This window comes from Thamnophis elegans, chromosome 2 (genome assembly GCF_009769535.1).
Source record: "Thamnophis elegans isolate rThaEle1 chromosome 2, rThaEle1.pri, whole genome shotgun sequence".
NCBI lineage: Eukaryota > Metazoa > Chordata > Lepidosauria > Squamata > Colubridae > Thamnophis > Thamnophis elegans.
In genome coordinates this window covers 88211110-88238175 of record NC_045542.1, presented here as the reverse complement: position 1 = coordinate 88238175, position 27066 = coordinate 88211110, and the positions used below count along the sequence as shown (strand labels likewise).

Genomic DNA, 27066 nt, shown 5'->3' with positions numbered 1-27066 from the left:
GGGCCAATATTAGAACAAATCCTCACCTCTTGCTAGTTCATCTGTTGGTATTGAGTTGGAGGGAGAGTTCTCATAACTGTGTCCAGCTTATAATTTACCTCCTTCAGTTGTCTTTCCAAATCCTCTGCATATCTAGAAAGTCTAAAACAAAATAACAAAGGAGATTGAGGGAGTTTTGGAATTTTTGCCTTGGTGAAGCTGATAGCTACCCATTCGGCATAAAATTCCGCAAAACCAGAAGAAAACTGGTTAGTCACTTAGCAGTCTAATAGTACATACTGATTCAGATACAAATTCCATTGAATTCATTGTGTAAATGTAAATTTCATTGAGTTCAATGAAAATTTCAGATTAATAGGCACAGAACTGCAACCTAAATCTTTTCCCCCCAAATAATATTGTAAAAATATACATTTTATATACATTAGGAGCTATATATGCTACATATATATAAACTGAACACTTGTTGTATGTTAACAACCCAAAACCATTTTCTTTTGAACCCAAAATGCCTCAGTTGAATTTTCTAAGAACTTTGTATCAAAGGAGAACACCTGATCTAAAACAATTAGCATTAACAGTTGCTAACTGCAGCATTACAACTAGACAAATATATGGTATGAATTAAAAGCTAGATCCCTAAATTTGCATTTGGTTGACAACATAATGATATCTAAGAGCCAAGATTTGTTGATATTTCAGTTTGGGAGTTTCATTTTATAAAATATATTACGATTGTGCCAGGAATTATATTTTGCGTGAAGATTCCACTTTAAATGTGGAACCTCAAATTGGGGACCTCAAGTTGATCTCCTGTGATCTAAAAGGTGAACCCTAAGTCTACAAAGACTGAAGACCACTGGGGTATGATTTAAACAAACCTCTGAAAGTCCCTTGCAGAAACTGTGTCATACTGTCCAGAAGAAATCTGATGCCTCATGAGATCCTGCAAAGAGAATTGGTCAATATGATGACAGGATTCAAAAGAAAAGAGAAACTCTTATTATCTCTGTTATTGGCAGATTTTGTTTGTTTATTAAATGTGTATGGTTGCTATCTCACAGAAAGTGACTTTGGCCGACGCAAAACAATCCAATAAAACAATAAATATAAAACAATTATGACCTAAAAAAACTTGCATTTATTTAAAAACATTAAAAACTATAAAAGCAGAACTAAATAAGAAGAAAAATAATAGGAGGAGGGATTTGGTAGACCCGCCTATTTGCATAACCAGATCTTGAGGGAATTTGGGAATGATGAGGCTGACCACATCTCCGGGGGGGGGGATGGGGAGGAGAAGATTCCTCAATACAAACATGGCACAAAAGGTGCCTGCCAAATGTAGCTTTCTAGATCGGGTGTCAAACTGGCAGCCCATGAGCAGGATGCGTCACACACAGGCCACGCCCATCCCAGCTCCGCAAAAGGGAAAAACAGCAAAATGTCACATGACAGCAACGTGACACATGCCGAGTTTGACACCCGTGCTCTAGATGAACATGCCTATTCTATTAGATCTGGATCCCTTTCAGTCAGGTTTCAGGCCTGGTTACTCCACCGAAACTGCTTTGGTCGCGCTGACCGATGATCTCTGGCGGGCCAGGGATAGAAGACATTCTTCTATCCTGGTGCTTCTTGACCTCTCAGCGGCCTTCAATACCATCGACCATGGTATCCTTCTGCGACAATTGGAAGAGGTGGGAGTGGGAGGCACCGTGTTACGGTGGTTCTCCTCTTACCTCTCGGATAGGTCGCAGTCGGTGTTGGTTGGAGGACAGAGGTCGACCCTAGGCCCCTAAAATATGGGGTGCCTCAGGACTCGGTCCTGTCCCCCCTCCTATTTAACATCTACATGAAGCCATTGGGTGAGATCATTCGTCGGCACGGGATCAAATATCACCAATAAGCGGACAAATACCCAGTTGTATCTGTCCACCCCGTGCCAACTCAGCGAAGCGGTAGAAGTGATGTGCCAGTGCCTGGAGGCTGTCAGGGTCTGGATGGGAGTAAACAAGCTGGCACTCAATCCAGACAAGGCCGAGTGGCTATTGATGTTGCCCCCCAAGAACGGACCAGATATTCCATCTCTCAGCCTGGGAGGTGAAACTCTTCGCCCCTCAGAGAGGGTCCGCAACTTGGGTGTCCTCCTGGATCTTCAGCTGACATTAGAATACCACCTGTCGGCTGTGACCAGGGGGGGCTTTTTCCCAGGTTCGCCTGGTGCACCAGTTGCGGCCCTACCTGGACCGGGAGGCACTTCAAATGATCACTCATGCTCTCATCACCTCTAGGCTTGATTACTGTAATGCGCTTTACTTGGGGCTGCCCCTGAAGAGTGTTTGGAGACTACAATTGGTCCAGAATGCAGCCGCGCGAGCGATATGGGGTGTACCTAGATACACCCGTGTTACACCTATCCTCCGCGAGCTGCACTGGCTTCCCATCGGTCTCCGAACGCGCTTCAAAGTGCTGGTTGTTACCTTTAAAGCCCTACATGGCTTGGGACCTGGATATCTGCGGGACCGCCTCCTGCCACGTACCTCCCAATGACCTATAAGATCTTACGGCTGGGCCTCCTTCAGGTACCGTCGACTGGACAATGCCGGTTGGCGACTACTCGTGGGAGGTCTTTGTAGCTGCCCCGGCCCTGTGGAATGATCTACCCGCAGAGATCTGGACCCTTCCCACTCTCTCAGCCTTCCGGAAAGCCATTAAAACCTGGCTGTTCCAGCAGGCCTGGGGCTGTTGATTCCAAATATGGTCCAGCCCCATTTAGAACAGAGTGCATGATGTGTTTTTTAAATCTATCTTTTCCCCCCCCTTCTATTCTATTTTTTATTTATTCTGTATTGTAAGCCGCCCGGAGTCCTACGGGATTGGGCAGCATATAAATGTTATTAAACTTCAAACTGGTGAGGCAGGCAGATGAAGTTTGGAAGAGGGAGTCCCTTAAATATCCTGGTCCCATGCCATGTAAGTGTTTAAAGAACAACACTAGCACCTTGAATTGGACCCAAAAGCAAACTGGTAACTAATGCAGGTTGTGCAGCAGAGGTGTTAATATAAGCTCCCAGGAACATACCTAACTGCTTGCACCACTGCATTTTCCACACAGACCCATGTCCAGCACATGGCAATAATCGAATGACCAGAACATGAGTGACCCTAGGAGGCCCCCTTGATCCAGGAACGAGTGCAACTGGGGCACAACACGAAGTTGTGCAAAGGTCTTCCTAGCCATGACTGCCACTTGCTCCCTGAGCAGGAGTCCCAAGCTGCTTTTTCAAAAGGCAACTGGACTTTGAAGATGTTTCGCTTGTCATCCAGGAAGCTTCTTCAGTTCTGGCTGAATGATGCGGAATTCAGAATTAAAGACGCTTATTGGATGAGAAGTAACCATCTTCAAGAGAAAAAAAAAACAAAGAAAAGTCCAGTTGCCTTTAGGACAACCATGACCTGGATGACTGAGAATCTCCATAGACACTGAGCAGGAGTTGTGAGTTTAAGAGGACCCATAAAAATATAGGCTCATATGCTTCTCAGAGGACAAGTGGGCCAGTTGATATGTAAAATAAATGTATATACATTGATAAAATATTAAATGGAAGAGTACTTTGGGTTCCAGTACATCTGTCTCTAGCAAAGGGAGCAGCCATTTTTAATAAAGAATATTATATTCCTACACAAAATAGCTGATTCATGAAGTTGAATCTTTTCTATAAATGGAACAAAATCAAAAACTTTTATTCTAACATAGGTTAATTAACACAACAGAGACAACCTTGACTAGTCTACGACACAACAACCAAAGTATGTTTTTTGTTAAGTGTTGTGGTATTGTTTGCATTTCAACTGATATTTTATAATCCTTCTCCCTACCTGTTTTATGTGTATGCATGCATTATGTATGTATTTACTCTCAGATACATGCATAAAATCAGATGAAAGTTTATGCAAAATAAATTTGCTAACTAAATATAACCACTGAAAATAAATGTCACCATCCTCCTTTTTTTTTTTTTTTTTTTTTGGCCAAAGGGAAAGAAGCATATGACTCTTACCTTGTCACCAATTCTGGAGACATCTCTACTTGTATCCAATCTAGATATGGTCATGCAAAAGGGGAATAAAACCCAAGAATTTATTTAGACACAACATTTTAATGCTCATACACTACAAAAAAGAGAGAGAGAGAGAGGTCCTGATGAAATTAATCTAAATTGAAGTAGTGGATATGCTTGTTTCTACTAGACAGGAGTGATCATAGGCTACATAATCCATAAAGCCTGCCTCTTGTTTGCTTTATCTTTTTCCCTGGGGAGTTTGCTGCTCCTGCTGTTGTGTCAAAAATGAGAAAACTCCATTGCATCATTGCGAAAGCAGCTCACGCCCTTTCTGGATGTGCATGCTTTGATCAGACTGACTGTTTTGACACCCCCACCCCGGGCAGCTGCTGCTGTCTTTCTATCTCACAGTGACATCTATTTCAAGTTGATATAATGCTATTGCCTTCAACATTTTCCATTCCTCATAGTCAGCAACCAATGAAGTCAAGATTGTGGGTGTAAATGAGGATAGGAAAATATTAAATGCAAACAACAAAGATTGACCCCTTCCATCGTGGCATGATACCTACTCAGTTTGCCCTCGAAATGTACTTGTGTGGCATTCACTAGCTTAGTTTATTGGTTGTTTTTAATTGGCAAAGAAAACCCAAGCACCATGAACTTAGAGGACTTATAAATAAATGTGCAATGTATGAATTTAAAATAGCATTCATCACATTTAGTTCTATCATTTGTTGTTATTATTATTCGATTTATATGACATTTATTCCATTCACAGACTTTGTAAGCTAACAGCAGAAACATGCAATATAAACATAAAAAGGTTTCTTGGCCCCAAGCCACACAGGGCTACCTTACATAAACCTGATTATTTGAATTACACTTAGAAACATATGGAGGGCCCACAGAAAAAATGAAATAATGATCAGGATAATTAGCAACTTTTGGTCAACAAGTGAGCCACTGCATTTTGGACTAATTGGAAGATTTTGTGTGGTCTTCAGTAGCAGCCCCTGTAGAGCCTCTTACAGAAATTCCGACAAAATGTGTTAATGACAGCAGTTACTGAATTCAGGTCTAGGGTTCCAGGAAGAGTTGCAATTGGCATAGAAAACGTCTTGCTTGGCCATTCAGCAGTAGCTATGTATAGAAAAGGACTCCCAACTTGTGGTCCTGTTATCTCAGGTGCAGTTCCACCTTGATGAGAGACAACCTGGAGCTGGAAGGGAACCATGATGTGCAAACAGCAACTCTATATTGCTAGGGATCAATTTCAACTTATTTAACCCCATTGGATTTCCAACAGTTTCCAGATGCCTGGGCAAAATGTCCGTGCCTTTTCGGACTGAGTCCAGGATTGCCATATAAAGCTGAAGATTGACAATATTACATTGTAGACTACCAAATGACCTCTTCCAACAGCTTCATACAGATGTTGAAGCACCAATATACTTATAAGAAGGCAGATGTTCACTCTTACCTCATGAGGTCAGGTATTACAGCAGCTCAGAGTCTCAAATGAGACTTGTGAGTGAATACATTAATTACTAAGGCATGGGGGAGGTAAGGGATGAGAAAGAGGTCTCGGTGTCCATATATTGTACAATGCTATAATGAGGGATGACCGGTTATTTTTATGCTAAAGATAAAGGTTCTCCTCGCACATATATACATAGTCGTTCCCGACTCTAGAAGGCGGTATTCATCTCCATTTCAAAGTCAGAGCCAGCACTGTCAGACGTCTCCATGATCATGTAGTCGGCATGACTGAACAATGAAGGCGGACAGGACACGGTTACCTTCCCACCAAAGGTGGTTCCTATTTTTTCTACTTGCACTTTTACATGCTTTCAAACTGCTAGATTGGCAGAAGCTGGGACAAGTAACGGGAGCTCACTCAGTTACGCAGCGCTAGGGATTCGAACCGCCAAATTGCTGGCCTTTCTGATCGACAAGCTCAGCGTCTTAGACACTGAGCCATTACATCCCTTATTTTTACGCTATTTCACAATTTCTTCTGCCTTGATAGGACTATAGGAATGATCAGGATGATACCATAAACACTCTTTAAACTAAGCAGCAGAAAGCCCTTAGTTGAATTAGGTCCATGTTCTCGTTTTAAGAAGCTAAATTTTGAAATGATGATTTGGAGAGATTTACAGTTTGCAGTTGTGGCTTAGTGTGATGTTTGATAGAAAGCCATGGCTTCTTTGTGGTTTTCTATCTTGGACTTAGGTAGGCAGGTTTTCCAACTTTTTAGGTCAATGGACGGCTTTGAAATAATGAGAACAGGTAAAGGATCCAGTCCCAACTGGCTGTCAAGAGTGGGAAGTGGGAATGGTCCATAATGATATGATAAGGCGAGTCTTCTGTTGTGACCCAGAATCACATATAATCTTTACTTCTAATAATAGTATAGATCTTGTGATGATACAGGTAGTTTTAGAAAGCAAGACAGTGAGTGGTTTACCAGCCAGTATTTTATTTCAAAAAGCTCTCACCTGCTCAGAAACACAACAGCAATAAGCTGAAATAAGAGGGACCTCCTGAAGGCTAGAGAGACGCAATCACATTGGTTTGCTGATAAATGAATGTTTTGTGGTTGCCTGGAAGCATCTTGAGAGCTTTTTGTGGGATATAACCTTGGAAATCCCAACCTGCCTTAATGGCCTTTAAAAGTCTCGTTCTCTGACTTAGCTGCACATCAGGATGCTTCCTCATCTATCCTGAAGGGTCTCACTGAGTGGAACAAAAACATTGGTATCTACCATCCTTTAGGATCATATCTATGAATAAGAAAATTAGCTAGAAAATTAAAGAAAAGTGGCAGTATGCCTAAAATTTGATACCCACTTTTTCAAATATACATCTTCTGTCTCTGGTGACTGTCTCTTCAGTTTGAGTTTGACTAAAGCTTTATTGTAACCCTAAACAAAAGAAATAAATAGGATTGTTAAATGGAAATAGTTGTGATATCATAGTTGTGATATGTACAGGCTCCATGCTTCACGTGGGGGAATGTAGGAAACACTAGTAAGGGTACAAAATGATTTTAGCATGCACCAAATACTGCAATGAAAAAACAACAGTATCCTTTTGTATTGAAAATATAACATATTACAGTTACTCCATCCAGTAAAGATTGAAACATATTTATAAGGTGGATGGAATTAAACAAAATCCCAACAATATTAATATTACTGAAGCTGGAAATTAGGTTTTGGTAATATGTATAACATCTGCTGAGTGACACAAAAACCCAAGGCAGCATTTGATTATAAGCACAAAAAGGCAAATCTTCAATTCAGAATAATGTCAGTCACTCTTTAACTTTTCTTTGTTTACTGCTCATTCTATTGAACATTTCGGGAGAACATAAATGATATCATACTGTAATATAGCCCTTGCATTGGCCATTTAAAATAATTCATATGGATTAAGTAAATTATTTTAGGATTAATTGCGGTTGGAATGGAGAAAAAAACTTTAGTATCAATATGAAGTTTGAAGTTTTATTTTATTTATATGCCGCCCTATTCCCTAAAAGGGACTCAGGGCGGCGAACAACTCCAACAGGAAGGGGAACATGCAAATACAAAATAGACATTTAAAATAACCAACAACCACACCTGTCGAGAGGGGAAGGGAGCTCATTGACCCCATGAGGGAAGGGTGCATTTTAGTACCCAATAATTGAACAACTGAACAGTTAATCCAAATGGAAAACTTAAGAAGAAAAAGCCAACTCAATAAAAACTCTTCAAAATATTGGACTTATTTTTCCCATTAAAGATCCTCTTGAATATTCAATTATGCAAACCATGGATTTATTTACTGGATTTTTATCACATCTTTTTTTCAGAAATGGGTCTATGGATGGCTTAAAATAAAATAAAGAAACATCAAATATAAAAAATCTGAAAACACAAAGCCAACAAGTAAAAGTAATATGAAATATGACACAAAACAATTACATTACGGGTAGACCTTGAGTTATAACCATAACTAAGCCCATAATTTCAGTCATAGGCCATGATGGTCATTAAGCAGGTGATCATATAATTGCACTTGATTGAACAATTTTTGAAGGAATCATTAAACAAATGTAACATAAATAATTGCTTGCTATTAGGCCTTTTTTAGCCAACCTTAAGTAAACAAATCAGTCAATTGAAGTGTTGTTAAGAAAGGATCCCATAACACTTCAGTTTCCAGCAAAAATGTCATAAGTTGTGCTCATGTGACCAGAATGCGGCAAATGACTGTAAATGAGGTTGGTTGATTAGTATTCAAAAATACACATGACTGCATGTGGAGTGCCAGTCATCAGAACTTCAAATCCAGATCATAAGTAGCTTTTTGGGGATCCATCGTAATATTGAATGATTGCTAAGTGACCAGTTGTAAGTTCAGAACTATCTGTAATTATATAAAAATCTTCATTCGGTGTCACATCATCTCTGAGAAAAATGTTCCACAAGTAGGTATCACCAACAAAGGGATCCTTTTTTTAACCACAACACTTCAGTTGACAGAGATTTGAACTAGGATCTCTGAAGAAAATCTCAGTGTTCAGATAAATTAAAGGTAGCATTTTGTAAAGTTTTATAATTGAGGACTGGTATTTTGAAACTGGACCTGGATGCAACCTGAGAGTTGGGGCAGCTGAGAAAGCACCAGTTTTTGTTTGAAATACTGGGTTCTGTTTTAAGGATGTAGCAATTCTATTCTAGACCAACTGAAATTTCCTCATCCATGTTATTGGTAATTGCACACAGTAGGTATCTTGCAGTGAGGAAAACAGATGATTACTGAAGCACAGATAATTGTCACTTTTTTCCCAAGTCAGATAGGCTTAAAGTTGGTATATGGGAAAGATGCTTTAAGCCACAAGAATCACTTGAGTCACTCATAAATATGAATCGTGAAGAGAATGTGAGTCCCATCTACAGCAAACTCATCATCCCACACTTAGGTGGCTAAATTGGCCACTGAGAACACTACTGATTTGTTTAGTTTGAGTCTCCATTCATTCTCAACCAAATTGATGATGATTCTGGACAGTCCCAGCATCTCTGAGATTGAGAAACAAAGCAGGCCATTCTTCACAAATTGGTGGAGCTTCAGAGCAACCTTCTGGACGATCTTTCTTAGCATGTTCACAAAAGAAGTTAGACAACATATGAGAGAACAAAATCTCCTGGAATTCAAAAGCAGCAATTATCTTGCACTGACTATCCAGAAATAGAACTACTGTTAGAAAATGCCTCTCCCACACAATCAGAAGAGTTTCTGGAGAATCATCTGGATTGTGCTCCTACTGACTTTCGCTACAGAAACTTAATTACGCAGGACGAGCAAGCAAGTGTTTGTATGGTTTCTGCATGTTCATTTCTATATTAAAAATATTGCAATATCATAAATCAAAAGAAAAGGTTTAAAGACGGCTTCATATCAGAATATGGGCAACTTTATCCCAAGATAGATAATTTTGGCTTATATGGCAATCCTCTCTAAGGTATGGGGCAGTGATGGCTGTTAGGAATATAATTCTAACAGTTGGGTTGGCAATATATAAATCATGTAACAATGCTGTACCTGTTTCTTTAAACTATACTGTAGATGTGATTGGGTGCTGTTTCCTAGATCGGCCATAAGAGGGAGCCAGAATGACTGTTAGCTCTCTCTCTGTTCGTTAGATGCTGGGCTGATCTGATCTGAGTGCCGTGAGCTATTGTAAGTTTTGCAACTGCTAGCAAACCTTGATTACTGGACTGATTATATGTTACTAGACTATGTTATTTGGATTATCCCTTCACTGAAAGACATTGATGACTGACTGTCTTATCCGTGTATGACTTGGACTGTTTGATGGACTCTGATACCTCTATTTCCACGAAAGTAAAAGCTTATTTAAACTGCAGTGTCTTTATATGCTGGTTTGTGTGTTCTCCAACACAACTCTCACAACGCTTCACTGAACGTACTCGCTCTCCCAATGGTGACCTTACCTAACAATGGCTAACCTTTTTGGCACAGAGTGCTGGAAGCGTGTGTGCATGTGCAAAAGTGCATGCATCGACCCACCATGCACTGCATGCACAAACCTTGTGTTTCGCCCATTCTGGGGCGCATGTGTGCGACCCACTGTATGCATCCCCTGTGCATGCATACACAACCCCCCACATGTGCTCCCCTTTCCCCCATGCGTGTGTGGCACAGACCCAAAAACTAGCTGGCCGGTGGGAGGCGCACACACAAGTTACGGAGCTGAGCTGGGGCAACGGCTTGCATGCCCGCAGAGAGGGCTCTACATGCCACAGGTTCGCCATCATGGGTCTAAGGGACTGAAGGGAAATTTTACTTTCTTTCACAGACATCAACAAAACATCCCTCCTTTTATTCCGTAAAGGATCAGCAAAGGTCTATTCACTGCTATTCATATGCGCTTAAAAAACAATTCAAGAAATACAATTTCTTGTAATGCAAGAAATGTTCAACGCATTTGTTAAATAATGCATTGAGAAAACCAGTATCAGTAGCATTTAACTATTCCTTGAACTAAAAATTACAGAGCAGGACATGGTTTAGGTTCTTACCTGTTTTATAAGATCGCTGATCTCAAATTCTCTGCTTGGAATTACTGAAAAGTCAGCTTTCACTTCAGAGTATGTGTCGTTAATGATCGCCAAGAACATGTTCTACATGGAGGAAAAAAGGAAAATAATGTGAACAAACAATGCATAAATATGCAAGAATCTCAAAGATGTTGAAATGTTCCAAAGCTAAGCATATCAATTCCAGGACAATCAATAATACAGAGCGGTGTTAACTTCACTTTTTTTAAAAATAGCGCATTCATTTTAGAATATATCATGTTTATAGTAGCCTAGCTCAGTTTTTCTCAACCTTGGCAACATTTAGAATGTGTGGACCAACTCCCAGAATTCAACAGCTAGCATTTTCTTGCTGCTCAGGCAGCAAAGGAGTGAATCTTGTTGGTTGGCATCCCTGATTGTTACTTATCATTTGCACAGTAACAATACTTTTCTTGGTAACCTGATGAGGATTCGGGACTTAGTTTGAAGTCTGACCTTATCCAAGAAGTTCAAAGCAAGTTTCAGAACCAATATTACTCATGAGATCTGGACAATGAAAGAATTTTGCCCAAACCTGTCACTTTGAAAGAAAGCAAGAATATTTCAGAGATAGGTATGGGGTTTTGCCCAGTATATAGTTGAAGTTGAATATCTAGTGGGCTTATCCAGAGCTAATTTATTCAGAAGGAAGCATTTTTTTTTAATCACAGTAAATTATAGCAATAAAAACCCTGACCCTGAACAGTTTAATTCACTTGGAAGGATGTAGGTTGACTTTACTTTGATTTTCTCATCTTCTTCATTTCTCAGTAGAAATCATGAACAGCATTTTTATCCTTGAGGGTCATGCCTGATTTCACATGAACTATCTCTAACAATAACCCCACGATTAATTTGAGAAAATTAGTGAAATTACTTAATGGGGGGAAAAAAACCAATCTCCCATACCCAACTCCAGTATTCTAATTTCAATTTTTGAAATTAGAATTGTAATAGGAGCAGGGATACTTTACCAAATATTACAACTTTCAGAAAATATTTGATATTCTTGGGAAAATACACACTGATTCATTTGTAAGACTATAGAGCTAAGCCTTATATTCTTCTGCATCTATGAAATGTACATTTTTCTGGGAAACAGGCTATCCTTTTCAGGGATTTGAATGCTGGTGAAGTGTTTTTCACACCTGAAGAATTAGAAGAATTAGCTACACCTACTGAAAAAAATGCACTAGGGCAATTGTGTCACTGACCATCTTTTTGACAACGATAGGCATTAGGATTAGGCAAGAATGACCCATATCACTACTGGTATTCTGAGTCTTTCAGATCCAAAATCTCTTTATTCACCAAAAATTTCAGGATTAATCATCTCTCCATCTTATCAGAATCTTATTTATTTGCTCTTTATTTGTTAAATTTATTTGCTGCCTATTTCATCGTAGGGCTACTCTAGATGGCTTACAATAATTAAAAAAAGGAGGAAATGAAAGGAACATAAATAGAAGTAAAATAATAGAACCCACAAAATAAACAATGAAGAAGGAACATAATGATTAATACCTCAATATGAAAACCAAAAAGATGGATGGGTAGACAGTAGAGAGCGGGAAGGGGTGGTGGAGTCTGTCATCAATCCAGCAGCCACTGCCAACGAGGAATTCCCCATTTGGTCCCCAGCCCAACCAGCAGAGCCAGGACTTCTTAGGGTTATACATAGGATTATATTCTTGGAGGTTAGGGTTATGTACACTATCTTAGAGTCCACTTAAAAAGAGACATTAATTAAGAGCCTCTCCCCACTTTGTAATTTTTTCACCAACACCAGATAGACCCCATGTATCTTCTATCTAATTGTTCTCAGGATGTTTGCAGCCCTGGCAAAGTAATCCCAATTTTGCAAACTGATTCAGTTATTCAAGATTGCACTTACCAGTAAGACAAAGAAGACAAAGAATACAAAGGTGATGAAGTAAATTGGTCCAAGAATTCGATTGGCATGTTCTATGTCGGCAAAATTAAAATCTCCAAGTACAATACGAAACTGGGTAAAACTTAGGAGGAAGCAAAAAATATACTAAGCCTGATATTCTATGATTCACACTAAGGTTGCAATCCTGTATAGTAATTTGGTACCACTGAACATTTTGGAGTTAACAAAGTTATGATACTTGGGTAAACTATTCTGCAATATATGATACTAAATTTACTAATATGAAGAACCATTGATAACTAGTGATCAGTGGTGGGTTTCAAAAATTGTTCGAACCTACTCTGTGGGTGTGGCCTCCTTTGTGGGAGTGGCTTGCCGCCCATGTGACCAGATGGGAGTGGCTTGCCACCCATGTGACCGGATATGAAGATGCCGACGACACTTGTCAGAACCACCTTAAATTATCTCACATACAACACTGGCATGCATAAGAATATGATGTAAACTTGTTTTTTAAAAGGCATCTTTGGTTTGTGTTAAAACAACTTCAACACACACAATGTTCTGATTGCACCACAAACGCAGTCGTCATCCTTACCTTTCACAGAGGCACTGAGTTTTATAAATATGAGAATGATAGTGTAGAATAATCATATCCAAGGACCAGTGGTGGGTTTCAAAAATGTTTGGAACCTCTTCTGTAGGTGTGGCCTGCTTTCCGGGTCCACTGGTGGAACCTCTTCTAACCAGTTCGGTAGATTTGATGAACCGGTTCTACCGAATAGGTGCGAACTGGTAGGAACCCACCTCTGCTAGTGATTTATTACCATTAGCTTACAAGCCTATCTTTGGTGAAATTGGACCAAATAATTTCTTACTATTTTAGATATTGGCCAACAAATTTCCTAAAGCTATACAATGATATCCAAGAAACTGAGGAAGATGTTGGGTTTTTTTTTTTTTGGGGGGGGGGGGAGATCATGACACTGGTTATGTGTCCTGTTTCCAGAGCTGTACCAAGTAAAAGCTATTCAATTTGTTTCTAAAAGTTATCTAAATTGGAAAATGATTTACTTTGAAGGAAACCTTGAATTGAGTATGACTGCTTTACTCAAAGACCAAGTTTCCCATCTCAATTGTGCTTTTAAGTTGACCAATTGCCTCAAGTATTTCATGTACCTTGGCCCTCTTCTAAAGAAAATCTTGCTTTAACTAATGACACAGTGAAACAACCGTATTAGATAACTTGGAAAGTTCCATACATGCAATTCTGAAAAGTGGAAAACTCATCCACTTGCGATCCAAAGACCAGGTAGCCCAGCTGTGCGTATGCAAAGAAGATGATAAAAAACATGATGGCAAATCCTATGATGTCTTTAGCACAACGGGACAGAGTAGAAGACAGCTGAGTCATTGTCTTGTTAAAACTTATGTATTTAAATATCTGGAAGACAAAAAAAAATAGAGGGCATATAATGTGGCTAAGACCCAACTCTACCACATACTTATCTTAAAATACTTTTCACATCTCTCCCAGGAAATCAATATTAAACTGTATAACCAGTTAGTTTGAGATTAAAGAACTAAAGGAACAAAAGGATCCACAAAAGGATTTATAGAAGGGTTTCTGTTACATTCCCGGGTTATTTCTCTGAAAATTCTAGACCAAGGGTGTCAAACTCATGTCGTCACATGACATATTGTGACTTTTTCCCCCTTCGCTAAACTGTAGATGGGCATGTCCAGCACATGATGCGGGCTGCGAGTTTGACCTCCCTGTTCTAGACTGTCCCAGCTAATCACTGATTTGTTAGTTTCTAGTCCATTTCCAGCCCTGATTGATAAGGCCTGGTCATAATCTTTAGGACCCTGATTGATTACATCCTAATGTATATGAAGGAGCTTCCTCAGCATGAGTTACAGGTTACGTTATCAATTGGGACCAGAATTTTCATTGCTAAGCTAAATGATCATTAAGTAAAACATAATGTGGCCATGCCACTTAATGACAGCAGCCCTGGTTATGGTAATTACACAAGGACTGCATGTGATTGTGACATGAGAAGAGGTGATGAAACTGTCCCAGAGTAGAAAATCAGTGGGGAGGCAGGTGATGCTAAGGGGTATGGGCAGGCAGGCAGGCAACATAGATGCTACAGAGTATTTTTTTTTAAAAAAGTTTATTATAACACTGGCTCTATTGTGATTTCTTATTTTCTGTCACCTTGTTGATAAAGCAAAAACAGCAGCCACATTCCAGGATAGAAACCTGATCAAATTAGCATGAGTGAAGAAAAAAAAATGTAAATGTTCCTTAAACTTCACAATGGGGTTAGAATGTTTTGTTCTCTTTTTATACTTTGTTGTGATTAACTTTTTTTTTTTAAAAAAAAAAACACATTATGACATCAAATTAGGTTAATAGCAGTACCTTTATCCATGCAAAGAAGACATTGACTGAAATCATATTATTATAACGGGTCTGCCAAAATCCGAGGAAGTAAAAGTCTGGATAAGAATCTGAATTGGAGAGCAGATTTTCCATAAGCCTGGATACCTCAATCGTTCGATAAACATTGAAAGCAATAGCAAACAAGGACAACTGAACAAGGGGAAAAGTAGAGGGTTGTAAGGCTACAATTGAGAAAATCAACTTAAGGCTGTAAATCATACATTCATTAATATTGCAGAATGTAGGTAGAATACTTGAGAGAATTCTATGACTTTATGAAACATCATACTCTGCTATTCAGTATTTTAGCGTTTAGTGATATTTTTTCTTAAAGGGAAGCCTTTCTAAACTAGTAATAAAATCCATTTATTTGACATTTTATATGAGCTGCCTTATGCAAAATTACCGTGGAGGCAGCCAACAACTATACTCCAACTTAAAACATAGTATAAAAGCAACAAAGACAGAAAGCAAAATAAAACATCAACTATTTCCAGCACAATCAATAATTCCTCTGATGTCCACCCATTATCAGTCAGCGCCAGAAGAATTCTAGAACACATAGTAGTACTGACTTTAGTTGTTTTCAAAATATAAGAAGGGTAAGGTGCCACATGTACCCCCAAGGGTAGAGGGGCAATATTCCAAAACCTTGGAGCTGCTAGGGAGAAGGCCTATTGCACTGGTAGAAGGGAATATATCAGTGGTGGGTTTCAAAAAATGTTCGAACCTACTCTGTGGGTGTGGCCTCCTTTGTGGGAGTGGCTTGCCGGCCATGTGACCTGGTGGGAGTGGCTGGCTGGCCATGTGTTCTCTCTCTCTCTCTCTCTCCTTCCTTTTGTCTCTCTGTCCCTTTTTCCTTTTTTTCTTTCATCTCTCACTTTTTCTTTCTTTTTTATTTTTTATTTATTTATTCCTTCCTTCCTTTCTTTCTCTTTCTCTCTCTGTGTGAGTCTGTCTGTCTGTCTGTCTCTATGTGTGTGTATGTGTGTGTGTGTGTGTGTGTGTGTGTGTGTCAGTGGTGGATTTCAAAAATTTTTGGAACCTCTTCTGTAGGTGTGGCCTGCTTTCCGGGTCCACTGGTGGAACCTCTTCTAACCGGTTCGGTAGATTTGACGAACCGGTTCTACCGAATAGGTGCGAACTGGTAGGAACCCACCTCTGGAATATATGTAGCTCAGGATTGAACATGGGCTCCTTGGTGCTCCAGTTTCTAATCCTCTCTGAATCAAGATGTCCTGATGACTAACACATCCCTGATCAGCTGGTCTACTATAATGGATTTTATATGGCGCTGCCATGGAAACAATATAGAAATTGCAACTAATACAGAATGAACCAGTGTCTAAATAGTTGTTCTGGGCAGAATACCAATTTTAAAATTGCTCCACTGGTTAGCAGAAAGCTTCTAGGCCCAACTCTAGGCTAAGCATTATCTTAAATAGCAAAGCACCAGGATACACCAGGTAATGCTTTGCTAGACTTGAATCTGCCCATCCAGCCAGAATACTTGGTAACAATCTCTCTCCATGAGTGGTGTATGAATTTGGACCACACAAGCAGGGCCTAATGGCCACAGCCGCTCCATCTTGTCAGGAGTGAGCCAAAGTCTTTTCCTCTCCATCCAGACACTAACAGCCTCCACACTGGGCATGTACCTCGAAAGCTTCACTTGTACAGCGCAGGATAGGAATGTAAAGATGGATATCATCACCATACAGATAATACCAAACCCTAAACTGGTGGATGATCTCACCCAGTGGTTTCATATATTAAACAGGAGAGAAGTAGGCGAGGAGCCGTGAATGTGATCTCTCTCCCTCCCGTGTCAACACTGACAGCAAGCAGTTCCACTAGTTAATTGTTCTGTTAGGAAGTTTCTCCTTAATTCCAGATTGCTTCTCTCCTTGATTAGTTTCCACCCATTGTCTCTTGTCCTGCTGTCTGGTGCTTTGGAAAGTAAGTTGACCCTCTCCTCTTTGTGGCAACCTCTCAAATGCTGGAATACTACTATCATGTCACCGTCTAGTCCTTCTTTCCTCTAGACTAGCCAAACCCAAATCCTGCAGCTGTTCTTCATATGTTTTCTTCTTCAGGCCTTTCATCATCTTAGTTGCTCTTCTTTGCACTTCCCCCCCCCCCCTGAATTAACCACTGGGTAAGGAGGTGAAGCATTGCAACACAGTGTCTTCTACTCTTAACCCCTGCAATTAGTCCAAAAGGACGCCGTGAACTTGAAAGCTGCTTTGCACTAGAATGGATGCCCCACCAAAGTTGGAATGGAATGGAATTTTATTATTTATATGCCACCCTTCTCCGGGAGGACTCAGGGCAGCGAACAATTCAAAAGGGGAAAAAGGGGAACATAAAAATGAAATACAAATAATAAAAATAAGCAACAGTCGCACAATCATACAAGTCGAGAGGGGAACTCATCACTCCCAGGCCTGCCGGCAAAGCCAGGTTTTGACGGCTTTTCGGAAGGCCTGGAGAGAGGTGAGGGTCCGAATCCCTGCGGGGAGTTCATTCCAGAGGGCCGGAGCTGCCACAGAGAAGGCCCTCCCCCGGGTAGTAGCCAGATGGCATTGGCTGGTAGATGGAACCCGGAGGAGGCCAACCCTGTGAGATCTGATGGGTCTGTGGGAGGTAATTGGCAGCAGGTGGTCTCTCAAGTACCCAGATCCAATAAGTTCATCAAGCCACGGTGAGGGGTGGGGTGGGGTGGCTATTATATTATTCTATTAATTTGCTATTTGATTATATTCTTTTATTAGTTATTTGTGTGTGTGTGTGTGTGTGTGTGTGTGTGTGTGTGTGGTGTATGTTTTTTATATCCCTGTAAGCTGTCGAGTTGCCATGTGCAAATATGCAGCAATATAAATTTTGTAATAAATAATAATAAATAAATACGGTAAAGTAGCAAACAAATATCAGCATGACCAGCACTGTCTCCATAATAATATCTTGATCTGAAGGCAGAGTACACCAGGTTCAAACAACTTGTTTTCTCCAAGAGCTTGTTTGTCACCTTTTGGCTGCCTTAACAACCCAGGAGGGTCCATGATCGAACAAACAGATGGTTGAGTTGACTTCCTGGAGAACTTTGTCCACTTCCTCTGGAATCGGAGAATTGAACTCAGTCTAGATAATCTCATGAGACTATGTTCTGGAGATCTCCCTTGAGCCGGTCTCTGATGAATCTGAATGACTTTATCTGTCAAATAGTGTAACTATTTCTCAGATAGTCAAGATCCAGCCCCCCACACAATGAGTCGCTCCGAAAAGGCCACTTAGTAATTGTCATTAGACAGTTAGGGCAAATAATGGTGTTTTGTTGCCTTTTATCACCACAATGTAGGCCTACAAATGGGCTCTAGCTTGGGTTTTAACAAATTAACAGTTGGAAGACCTTGCAGGTCTTCTAGTCCAACCTCCTGCCCAAGCAGGAGACTCTACATCTGCCTCTACCTAGGATCAAACTCACAACCTCCTGACTGTGAGGCAAGAGCTCCACCTCTAGGCCACAGAGCTCCACCAAAAGTAAATCTTCTACCCCAGATGGGACTTGAACCCACAATCCCTGGCTTAGGAGGCCAGTGCCTTATCCATTAGGCCACTGGGGCTATTTTATTTTAAATTGATGAGGGTTCCTCTTCCTGTAATAGTTTTCCAGGCATTGCTTTTGGGACTTCATCTCTCAGAGATTCTCAGTGAACCAAAGCGCAATTCTTTGCATGTTTCTCTTTCTTTGATCTTCAGGGTTCCAAAACAGAGGAGGCCATTATGGCAAAACCTTCTCTGATTCATTACTTCAGATTTTCCCTTTCATTGGACCAATGTAATGTCATGCCTCAAATAGGACAATCAAGGCAGATAGATAGATGATAGGTAGGTAGGTTTTTAATAAATTTAATTTTATTATATTAATTTATTGGAATATTTTTATTATTTTTACTGTTTTAAATGGGGGTTTATACTTTGTAAGCCACCTTGAATCGCCCTGGGCAAATAGGCGGCAATATAAATTTAAATTTATAAATATAAATTTATAAATTGCGCTCTACATGGGGCAGCCCTTGAAGAGTGTTCGGAGACTTCAGCTTGTCCAGAATGCAGCCGCGCGGGTGATCGTGGGTGCGCCTCGGTACACCCACGTTACACCTATCCTCCGCGAGCTGCACTGGCTGCCTATTGGTCTCCGGATACGCTTCAAGGTGCTAGTCGTCACTTATAAAGCCCTGCATGGTATTGGATCTGGGTACTTGAAAGACCGCCTTCTGCCAATCACCTCCCGTAGACCCATTAGATCCCACAGATTAGGCCTCCTCCGAATTCCATCTGCCGGCCAATGCCGGCTTTTGACCACTCGGAGGAGGGCCTTCTCTGTGGCTGCTCCGGCCCTCTGGAACGATCTCCCCATGGAGATTCGGACCCTCGCCACCCTTCAGGCTTTCCGTAAAGCCGTTAAGACCTGGCTGTTCCAGCAGGCCTGAGGCTGTTGAGTTCCACCGCTACTCGAATTGGTTGTGCTTGTTGTGACTTTTAAATTGTTTTGTATTGTTGTTCTGTTTTTGTTTTACTATTCTGTATTTGTTCCCCTCCCTTCTGGTTTGTCAGCCGCCCTGAGTCCCTTTGGGAATAGGGCGGCATACAAGTCGAATAAACCACTAAACCACCACCATTAATTATAAATAAATAAATAAATAAATAAATAAATAAATAAATAAATAAATAAATAAATAAATAAATAAATAAATAAATAAATAAATAAATAAATAAATAAATAAGGTAGGTAGGTTAGGTAGGCAGGCAGACTTCTACCCTCCTCTTATCCACCTTGGCATCAGTTAAAAAACCCTAATTCTACATCAATGTCATGGAAATGCTGAAACTTACCAAGAGCAATAACATATCCAGCCAATTCCAAGCATTTCTAAAATAATCTCCTTTCAGTTTCCGCATTTTTATAAACTCTTGAATGAGGAATGTGAAGATGAAAAGACAGAAGATGACTTCGCAGGAGGCTAGAAAATAATCGTAATAGGTGACGTATCTGAGAAGTTTTACAGAGTGGAACTGCCAAGAAGGGATTACGCCACCTGTTGCAGGAAACTCCATAGTCAGCCTATGTAAGGAAAACAAAAGATGCCTTTTGTGTAGCCGGAAGATGGTGGGTGATGTCCTACCTCCTAAGCCAAATGAAAATATGACAAAAATCCACCCCAAGAATAATGGTGTTCCTGTTATTTCAACTTTGCACGACTAATGATTATAGCAATTTGTTCATTTTTAATTATACAAATTTCGGTAATATGAATTTTGATGATAATGATTTGGTGTATAGATAGTAAAAAAGAAAAAACAACAACAGTATAATCTAATAGAAAGGCGATCTTCATGGAATTCCTGACTAAAGGAAGCATGGGGCCCTAAGGAACAATTAAAGCAGGGGTGATGCCAGGAGTCCGGAATGAAGAAGTTGAGTTTTGAATTGACAGTATGCAACAAGCAGGAAGAAGCAGAAGAATGAGATGTGTACTGCAATTTTGAAGAGTATGTTCTAGAAGAAAGTAGAAGCTCGATATGTAAATGGGAATTAAGAGATGGAGAAGCTCTAGACCTGAAGACCCCTGAATGAAGGAGAGCGTCTTACAAGAAATGGCTGAAGGAAATATCTGGGTACAATCGTTATGTCCAGTCAAAACTGTAACTGCTTGAAAGTCTCAACTTAGCATGTTGCTTTGATGAGGACTTTTCAAGTGGAACTCAATCAAGTCATCCCCAACAATGCAGGTATTTCAGTAAATTACTCTCAAAAGTAGGACATACATAAAACAGAGGGACTGGAGGAGCTCACCTGACTATGCAGAAGAGGTTAACATTAGCATTGTACATTGAAAAATCAATGAAGACAACCCTTGTTCCTCGGGTGATCCAGCTGTGTTCCTTGAGGAAGGTCACCATATGTAAACTTTGGTTCTTTGATTTACTCAGGATGAACATAAATCCTCCGGTACTATATAGGCCAATAAGGCCCCAATGCCAGGGAGCTAGAGTAGCAGAAGTGTAGTAGTGCCACCTGGTGGACAGAAGAGTGTGAATCTAATCTTTTACAGTTAAATTTCACAGCTTTCCAACTGTAAATAGTAAAGCATTTGTCATTGGTGCAAATGGAAGTCCTTCTCCCCATACAGATGCAGGTAAGGAGCAAGACACACTCAGGACCAAAGTACAGGCAGTCCTCAACTTACAAAAATTCATTTAGTGACCATTCAATGTTACAATAGCACTGAAAAAAGTGACTTATGACCATTTTTCAAACTTAAGCCCATTGCTCCATGGTCAAATGATCAAAATTCATATACTTGGCAATTCATATTTATGGTGGTTGCAGTATCCTGGAGTCACATGGTCACCTTTTGCAACCTTCTAGTAAGCAAAGTCAATGAGGAAACCAGATTCACTTAACAATCATATTACTAATTTAACAACTGCATTAATTCACAATTGTGGTAAGAAAGGTCGTAAAATGGGGAAAACTCACAATAACTGTCTTGCTTAGCAACATAAATTTCGGACTTGAGCTTAGCAGAAGTTATTAAATCAGCTCACAAGCATGCATTGTTTTGGAGTTTGAACAATTTAAATAATGAAATAACGGGATTTTGTCTGAGAGGAATTCAAATCCCACGATCAACCTGAGTTTGTTAAACTACATGTGAAATGAAGGCATCGGGAGGGGGGGGGAACTAAACAAACCTGAGATGCAATTTATACTTACGCAGTATCGTTTTTAAAGCCAAAGCTTTCTCTGTCTTCATGGTTGTAGCTATACTGCCCATAGCATTCTCTCATAAATGCACGAAAAGAAGGGTAAACGGAGCAAGTGTTGTTACGGACTTTCAATTGCCGGATCTGAGCTACTCCAAGGAGTAAGTTTTCATAGTAGATATGGCTACTGTTTCTGTAGGTACTTGTGGAATTTTCAGTATACCAGGTGTTCCAATAAAGCCCATCCAGAAGTGGGCCTTCTAAAAACTATATTACATGAAAGAAGTTATTCATTTGCTTTTTCGTAGAACAAACCCATCCTTTGAAAATCATTTACAAGGAGTCTAACATATCTGAATGCTCATGGGCAGAATGGGAAACCATCCACGCCGTGGGGAAAAGTGTGTTTATCTTCTTTGGTTTTACATCTCTCTTTCCAAAGAAAACGTAACAAAATCAACTGTCACATCACTTGATGACATTTAGATATACAGAATCTCTTAGTATTATTTTGAACAGTATTTTGAATTTTATTTCCAGGCAAGACCTATACACATCTGTTCAGAAGCAAGCCCCTTGGGCTTATTTCAACTAAATCTGCACATACTGTATTTTTCTGAGTATAAGACGCACCTCCCCCCACCCCACAAAAAGACCATGGAATGTTGGTGCGTCTTATACACTGAATGCAGCCATTTTTGGCCTCCCAAATCCCATTTTTGCAAAAAAACGAGTCGTTTTTCACCAAAACTGAGGCATTTTTGCCTTCCTCCAGCCGTGCTAAAGCCTGCAGAGTGTTCCTGGGAACTGGGGAGGACAAAAACTTTTTTGTTTTACTTACTTCTTCAAAATCTTGGTGCATCTTATACACTGGTGCGTCTTATAGTCCGAAAAATACGGTAGTCTAAACTTTAAAAAAATCTTGTTCATAATCAATCTTCTGTGAACATGATCCCCTCCTGCCTTTTTGTATGAAGGATTGTTTCCACAGCCCTTTGGCCTACTATACAGCATCCTTTGCATGTTGAATATCCGGTCATCAATCTTTTAAATCTCTAATCTGAAGGGGAAGATTTCCTGTTACAATCCTGAAGAGCCACTGCCAACCAGTGTTGCCAATACTGACTAGAAACTCAGTGCAAGGCAATCTAATGTGCAGAGAGAGGCTGAAAAACAAGAGCCTGGACTTCTAAATTTAGCAGGATTGCTACAGAAAGGCAACTGGTTGAGGATTCTGGGACCTGCAGTCTAGAGGTCTCCAAAGACTGCATGCAGACTGTCAATTGCCTACTCCTAAGCTAAGCCAGAATTTAACTGCAATAGATTGAACAATCCAAAAACCAGCCCAAGTCTAGTTGGGTTTACACACTGCCCTAAACTATAGGATGGCTTATTGGTTTTGGACAGATATAACAAAATTTACTAAGTCTCAGTCTTGCAGATAACCAAATTATTCATGATTAGACAATTCTGGATATACTTGGTTACTCCTGTCCCTCTTTTGGGACTGGAATTAATCAGAGAAAGCAATGGACCAAACAGGAGGATTTTGAGCAAAGGCTTCTGAAATACCCAATGAACTGGAGCCAGTCCTCATAACAATGGCCAAATCAAAGAAAGCTACGGTATAACCCGTCCAAGAAACCAATGTTTTTGAAAGAGCAAAGATGGAAAGGAAACGTTACCTCCCAAAAGTCGGTGATGCTGCCCATCGTTTTGAAGATCGTCTTATCTTTCTCTGAGAAGGGCGTTTCCAAGAAGAGATTGGCCATTACTCTGTTTAGGTAATACATATCTGTGCTAACCATCCCAAATGTCACTGCAGAGAAAAATAGGCAGAAATCTGACCTGAGGAAATGAAACAGCAGGGCGGTAACACTCTTGTCCTGTTTATTCATGGGAAACCCCCCAAAAATGTGATTTCTGAACTTCTAATGGGCCACAGCAAATATCAGAAGGGGAAAAAAGGCAATCATGCTCTATATCCAAGATCTTTGGTTATTATGTAGAAATAGTTTACAAGGTATGCTTCCTCCTTCCTCCTTAAAATTTTCTATATCTTCTACATCTTTCAGAGGAGCAAATGCTTTCTCCCAAGCTTCTCGACTTGTTGTCCATGATTATATGGTAAGGTTCAGCTGATGTCCTTTGATGACATTCCCCTTGTCTTTCTGAACTTTTTTCATCCATTGCATTGAAGTTTCCTGTAAGATTGCTTCTTGACTGATTTACATGCACACATTCTACTTCAAAAACTGTGTTATCTGTGTGTTACCTATTTGTCATCTATCCATCCATCCATCTATCCTATCAAAATAGGAAAACGGTTTAACAATTATAAACTCCTGAATTTTTTGTTGAATACTGTACAGTTATAAAGCCACTTTTCCCAGGAATCAGCAGTCTGTGTAAGTGCATTATTAAATTGCATTTAAAGCTGCCTTTTTAAACTGTCACATGTGCATACACACCCACAGCTACATTATGACATTAACAAAAATCAGAATCCTAGTGAAGGAATCCAGTTTTACTTCTTCCCACTATAGTTTGAACAAATCAAGAAAAATACAAGTGAGTGGTATAGCCAAGCTGTGTAGCTGATTCGATTCACATTATTATGTATTCATATTCATTTCATATTTCAAATGAAAGCCAGGATGGGTGACAATGGATGGAAAGTAACCAAGGTGAGAAACAACCTAGAACTAAGAAGAAATTTCCTAAAGGTGAGAACAATCAGCCAATGGAACAACTTGCCTTCAGAAGTTGTGGGTGCTCCATCACTGGAGGCTTTCAAAGAAACTGGACAATCATTTATCTGAAACGGTATAGGTTCACCTGCTCAAGCAGGGGTTGGATTAAAAGACCTACAAGGTCCCTTCTATGCAGTGATTCATTTAACAACTGTGGCAAGAAAGATAGTTAAATGGGGCAAAACTCACTTAGCAAATGTCTCATTCAGCAACAAAAATTTTGGACTCATTTGTGAATCTAAGTAGAGGACTATCTGTATATATCTTATAATAATAATAATTTTTATAACAGCTTGAGAAATACATAATTAATTAATTACACAATTTTTGTAGGAAATAATCCATTCCCTTTTCTGGACTTACATATACATAGATCAGTTAGAAAAATTATGTAGATCAATAGTTCTTGGAGAGTCGTCTTCATTTCAAGCTCTCTGCTATGAGTCAGTCGAGGCTTCACATTGCCTGTTAATGTGTCATGTTCAGAAAGAAATAAAAAAGGAAGAACAGCTCAGAATTGCCCAGACCCAAACAAACAAAAGAAAACCCAAAATTACAAAAATAAAATTACAAACCCAGAAGTAGCTGTGATTCCACATGTATTACCAGTTTCTGACTTCGCTAAACTAAATTAGATGTCTTACATTTTATGAAATTCAGTACTGACAATCATTATTGTTAATTGTTTTTTTAAGTGAAGAAAGTATAATCACTGGAACTTAAATCTTCGATACTGGTCTTTTTTGGAAGCAAAAATATTGTTGAAAACACCACTGCATTTTTTTCACAAAGCATGAAAGCCACCACTCTGAGAAGCAGAACGATTAGCATAGTCCAGAAGACTGACACACTCCATTTCCCATCACTTATATAGGCAACTTGGGCAGTGGGCCGTAATCCCACAATCCTTAGCAAATGAAATGCCACTGTCTGGGCAGCCAATTGCAATGACGCATGCATCATATCATGTATCTGAGTTTCAGATTTGTACATTGATGCTGCTGAGCTCTGAGGATGTCCTTTGCTTCCTCTCTTCTCTGCCCCTCCCCAACCCACAAATTGATCCTCTTATTCCAGACTCTCCACATACTGTTTTATATTCTGTGGCTTTGAAATCCACATCCAACTTTCTCTCCAAAGAAGCTGCCCAGTTTACCTACAGAGTAGGGCCACTTCCCTAATTTTGTGGCTTCGGTGGTTTGTTTACTTTGGCTATAAACTGTGAATCCAAGCCACTGATTTGTAACTCATGGTTTATGGCATATTTGGGTGGCTGGAGAGGTTGTGTTTAACATTCTTTTGGTTTTAGAGAAAGGAATTAAATGAAGAACATTTTCTGTTTATACTAGTTCATTTGGGAGGTAGAATCAGTGTTTTTATCCCCTAAATTAAGTTCATTTTATGGATTTTGAGTGCATCCTATTACAAAATAGCAGAAAACTATGCCAACACTTTTTAAGAGCAGTTGTCGGAGGTGCAGAAGGGAGGAACCAGGCTATAAAAATGGTTTAGCTTCAGGTTGCTAACTTTTCATCTATGTATATAATTGGTATGTGAATGCAGTCAACTGTTTATTCAACATAGCATAAGGAAGGAAAGTGTGATGTATGGCTTACATGGTTGTTCAACAACTTAGAACTAGGTTTCATGCAGAGCAAAGTTGTGTTTGCACAACATGCATATATTCTGGATTCCCATGTCACACTGAACCATAAACTTATTCCCACAAGAGGGTTCACACAATTTAGTAAGCTGAAATGTGATTTGGTGTTGACTGCTTGTACAACTGTGGAGAGTAATCAAAGGTATGTCTTGCTCATTGTACTTATAGTGGAAAACGGCATTTTCATTTGAAAATCCTCAGGATCAGGAAACCCCAAAACATCAGGGTCTTTCCTGAGAAGCTTGTGTAAACGCCACAGGTTCTTTAGTTATTCCACCTGTTCAGCAGTAGCAACAACAACAACAACTAAACTACAGAGTTTAACGAGGAGAACAATCATTCTTTTTCGGAAAATTAAAGACCCATCGTGGTCATCGGCACGGCTATTCGAACATCCATCGGTTCACTTCTAACGTCCCCTGTCTGAGTTCTCGAAACGAACACCTGTATTTGTTATTATAACTAGGGTGAACCCCCCCCCCCCCTTCGACGATTTCTTCCTCCGGGTGCCCAAGGCACAGGTGAAGCCCGCGGGGAAAGCCCGAGGCAGGACAGCCGCTCTCTACGACGGAGCAAAGCCCAAGCAAGGGGGACGCACCCTAGCCAGGATTGGCCGGGCCGATTCCCGCCCCAGGCGCTCCCCTCCCGGGAACCCGACCCACCGAAGCTGCTTCGTTGATCCATGGTGGATCCTGCCTGGCTCAGAGCCATGGCCGGGCTGGCAAGAAGGGCTGCGCCGCCAACGCCGCCGCTCCTCTCTTCCCTCCGCCTCGGAATAACGAACACACCGCCACTCTATCTGGGCGAAGGGCGGGGCGCGGATGC

The 27066-nt window shown here is 40.2% G+C and overlaps 1 protein-coding gene and 1 non-coding gene across 2 annotated transcripts; both read right to left on the bottom strand.

Annotated features, from left to right (window-relative positions):
- Nucleotides 1-32: 32 nt before the first annotated feature.
- On the bottom strand, nt 33-26925 carry PKD2L2 (polycystin 2 like 2, transient receptor potential cation channel). Its single transcript, XM_032239053.1, has 13 exons — nt 26904-26925; nt 24942-25043; nt 23511-23644; nt 21836-22092; nt 20912-21133; nt 19951-20179; nt 15034-15204; nt 13865-14046; nt 12603-12723; nt 10670-10771; nt 6920-6997; nt 882-946; nt 33-141 (listed from the first exon to the last, which is right to left on the bottom strand). Exons 1-13 carry the CDS (start codon nt 26923-26925, stop codon nt 33-35), a joined length of 1794 nt encoding a protein of 597 aa, XP_032094944.1.
- TRNAR-CCU lies at nt 18605-18677 on the bottom strand. The gene has a single exon. It is a non-coding gene; the product is annotated as a tRNA-Arg (tRNA).
- Nucleotides 26926-27066: the final 141 nt, after the last annotated feature.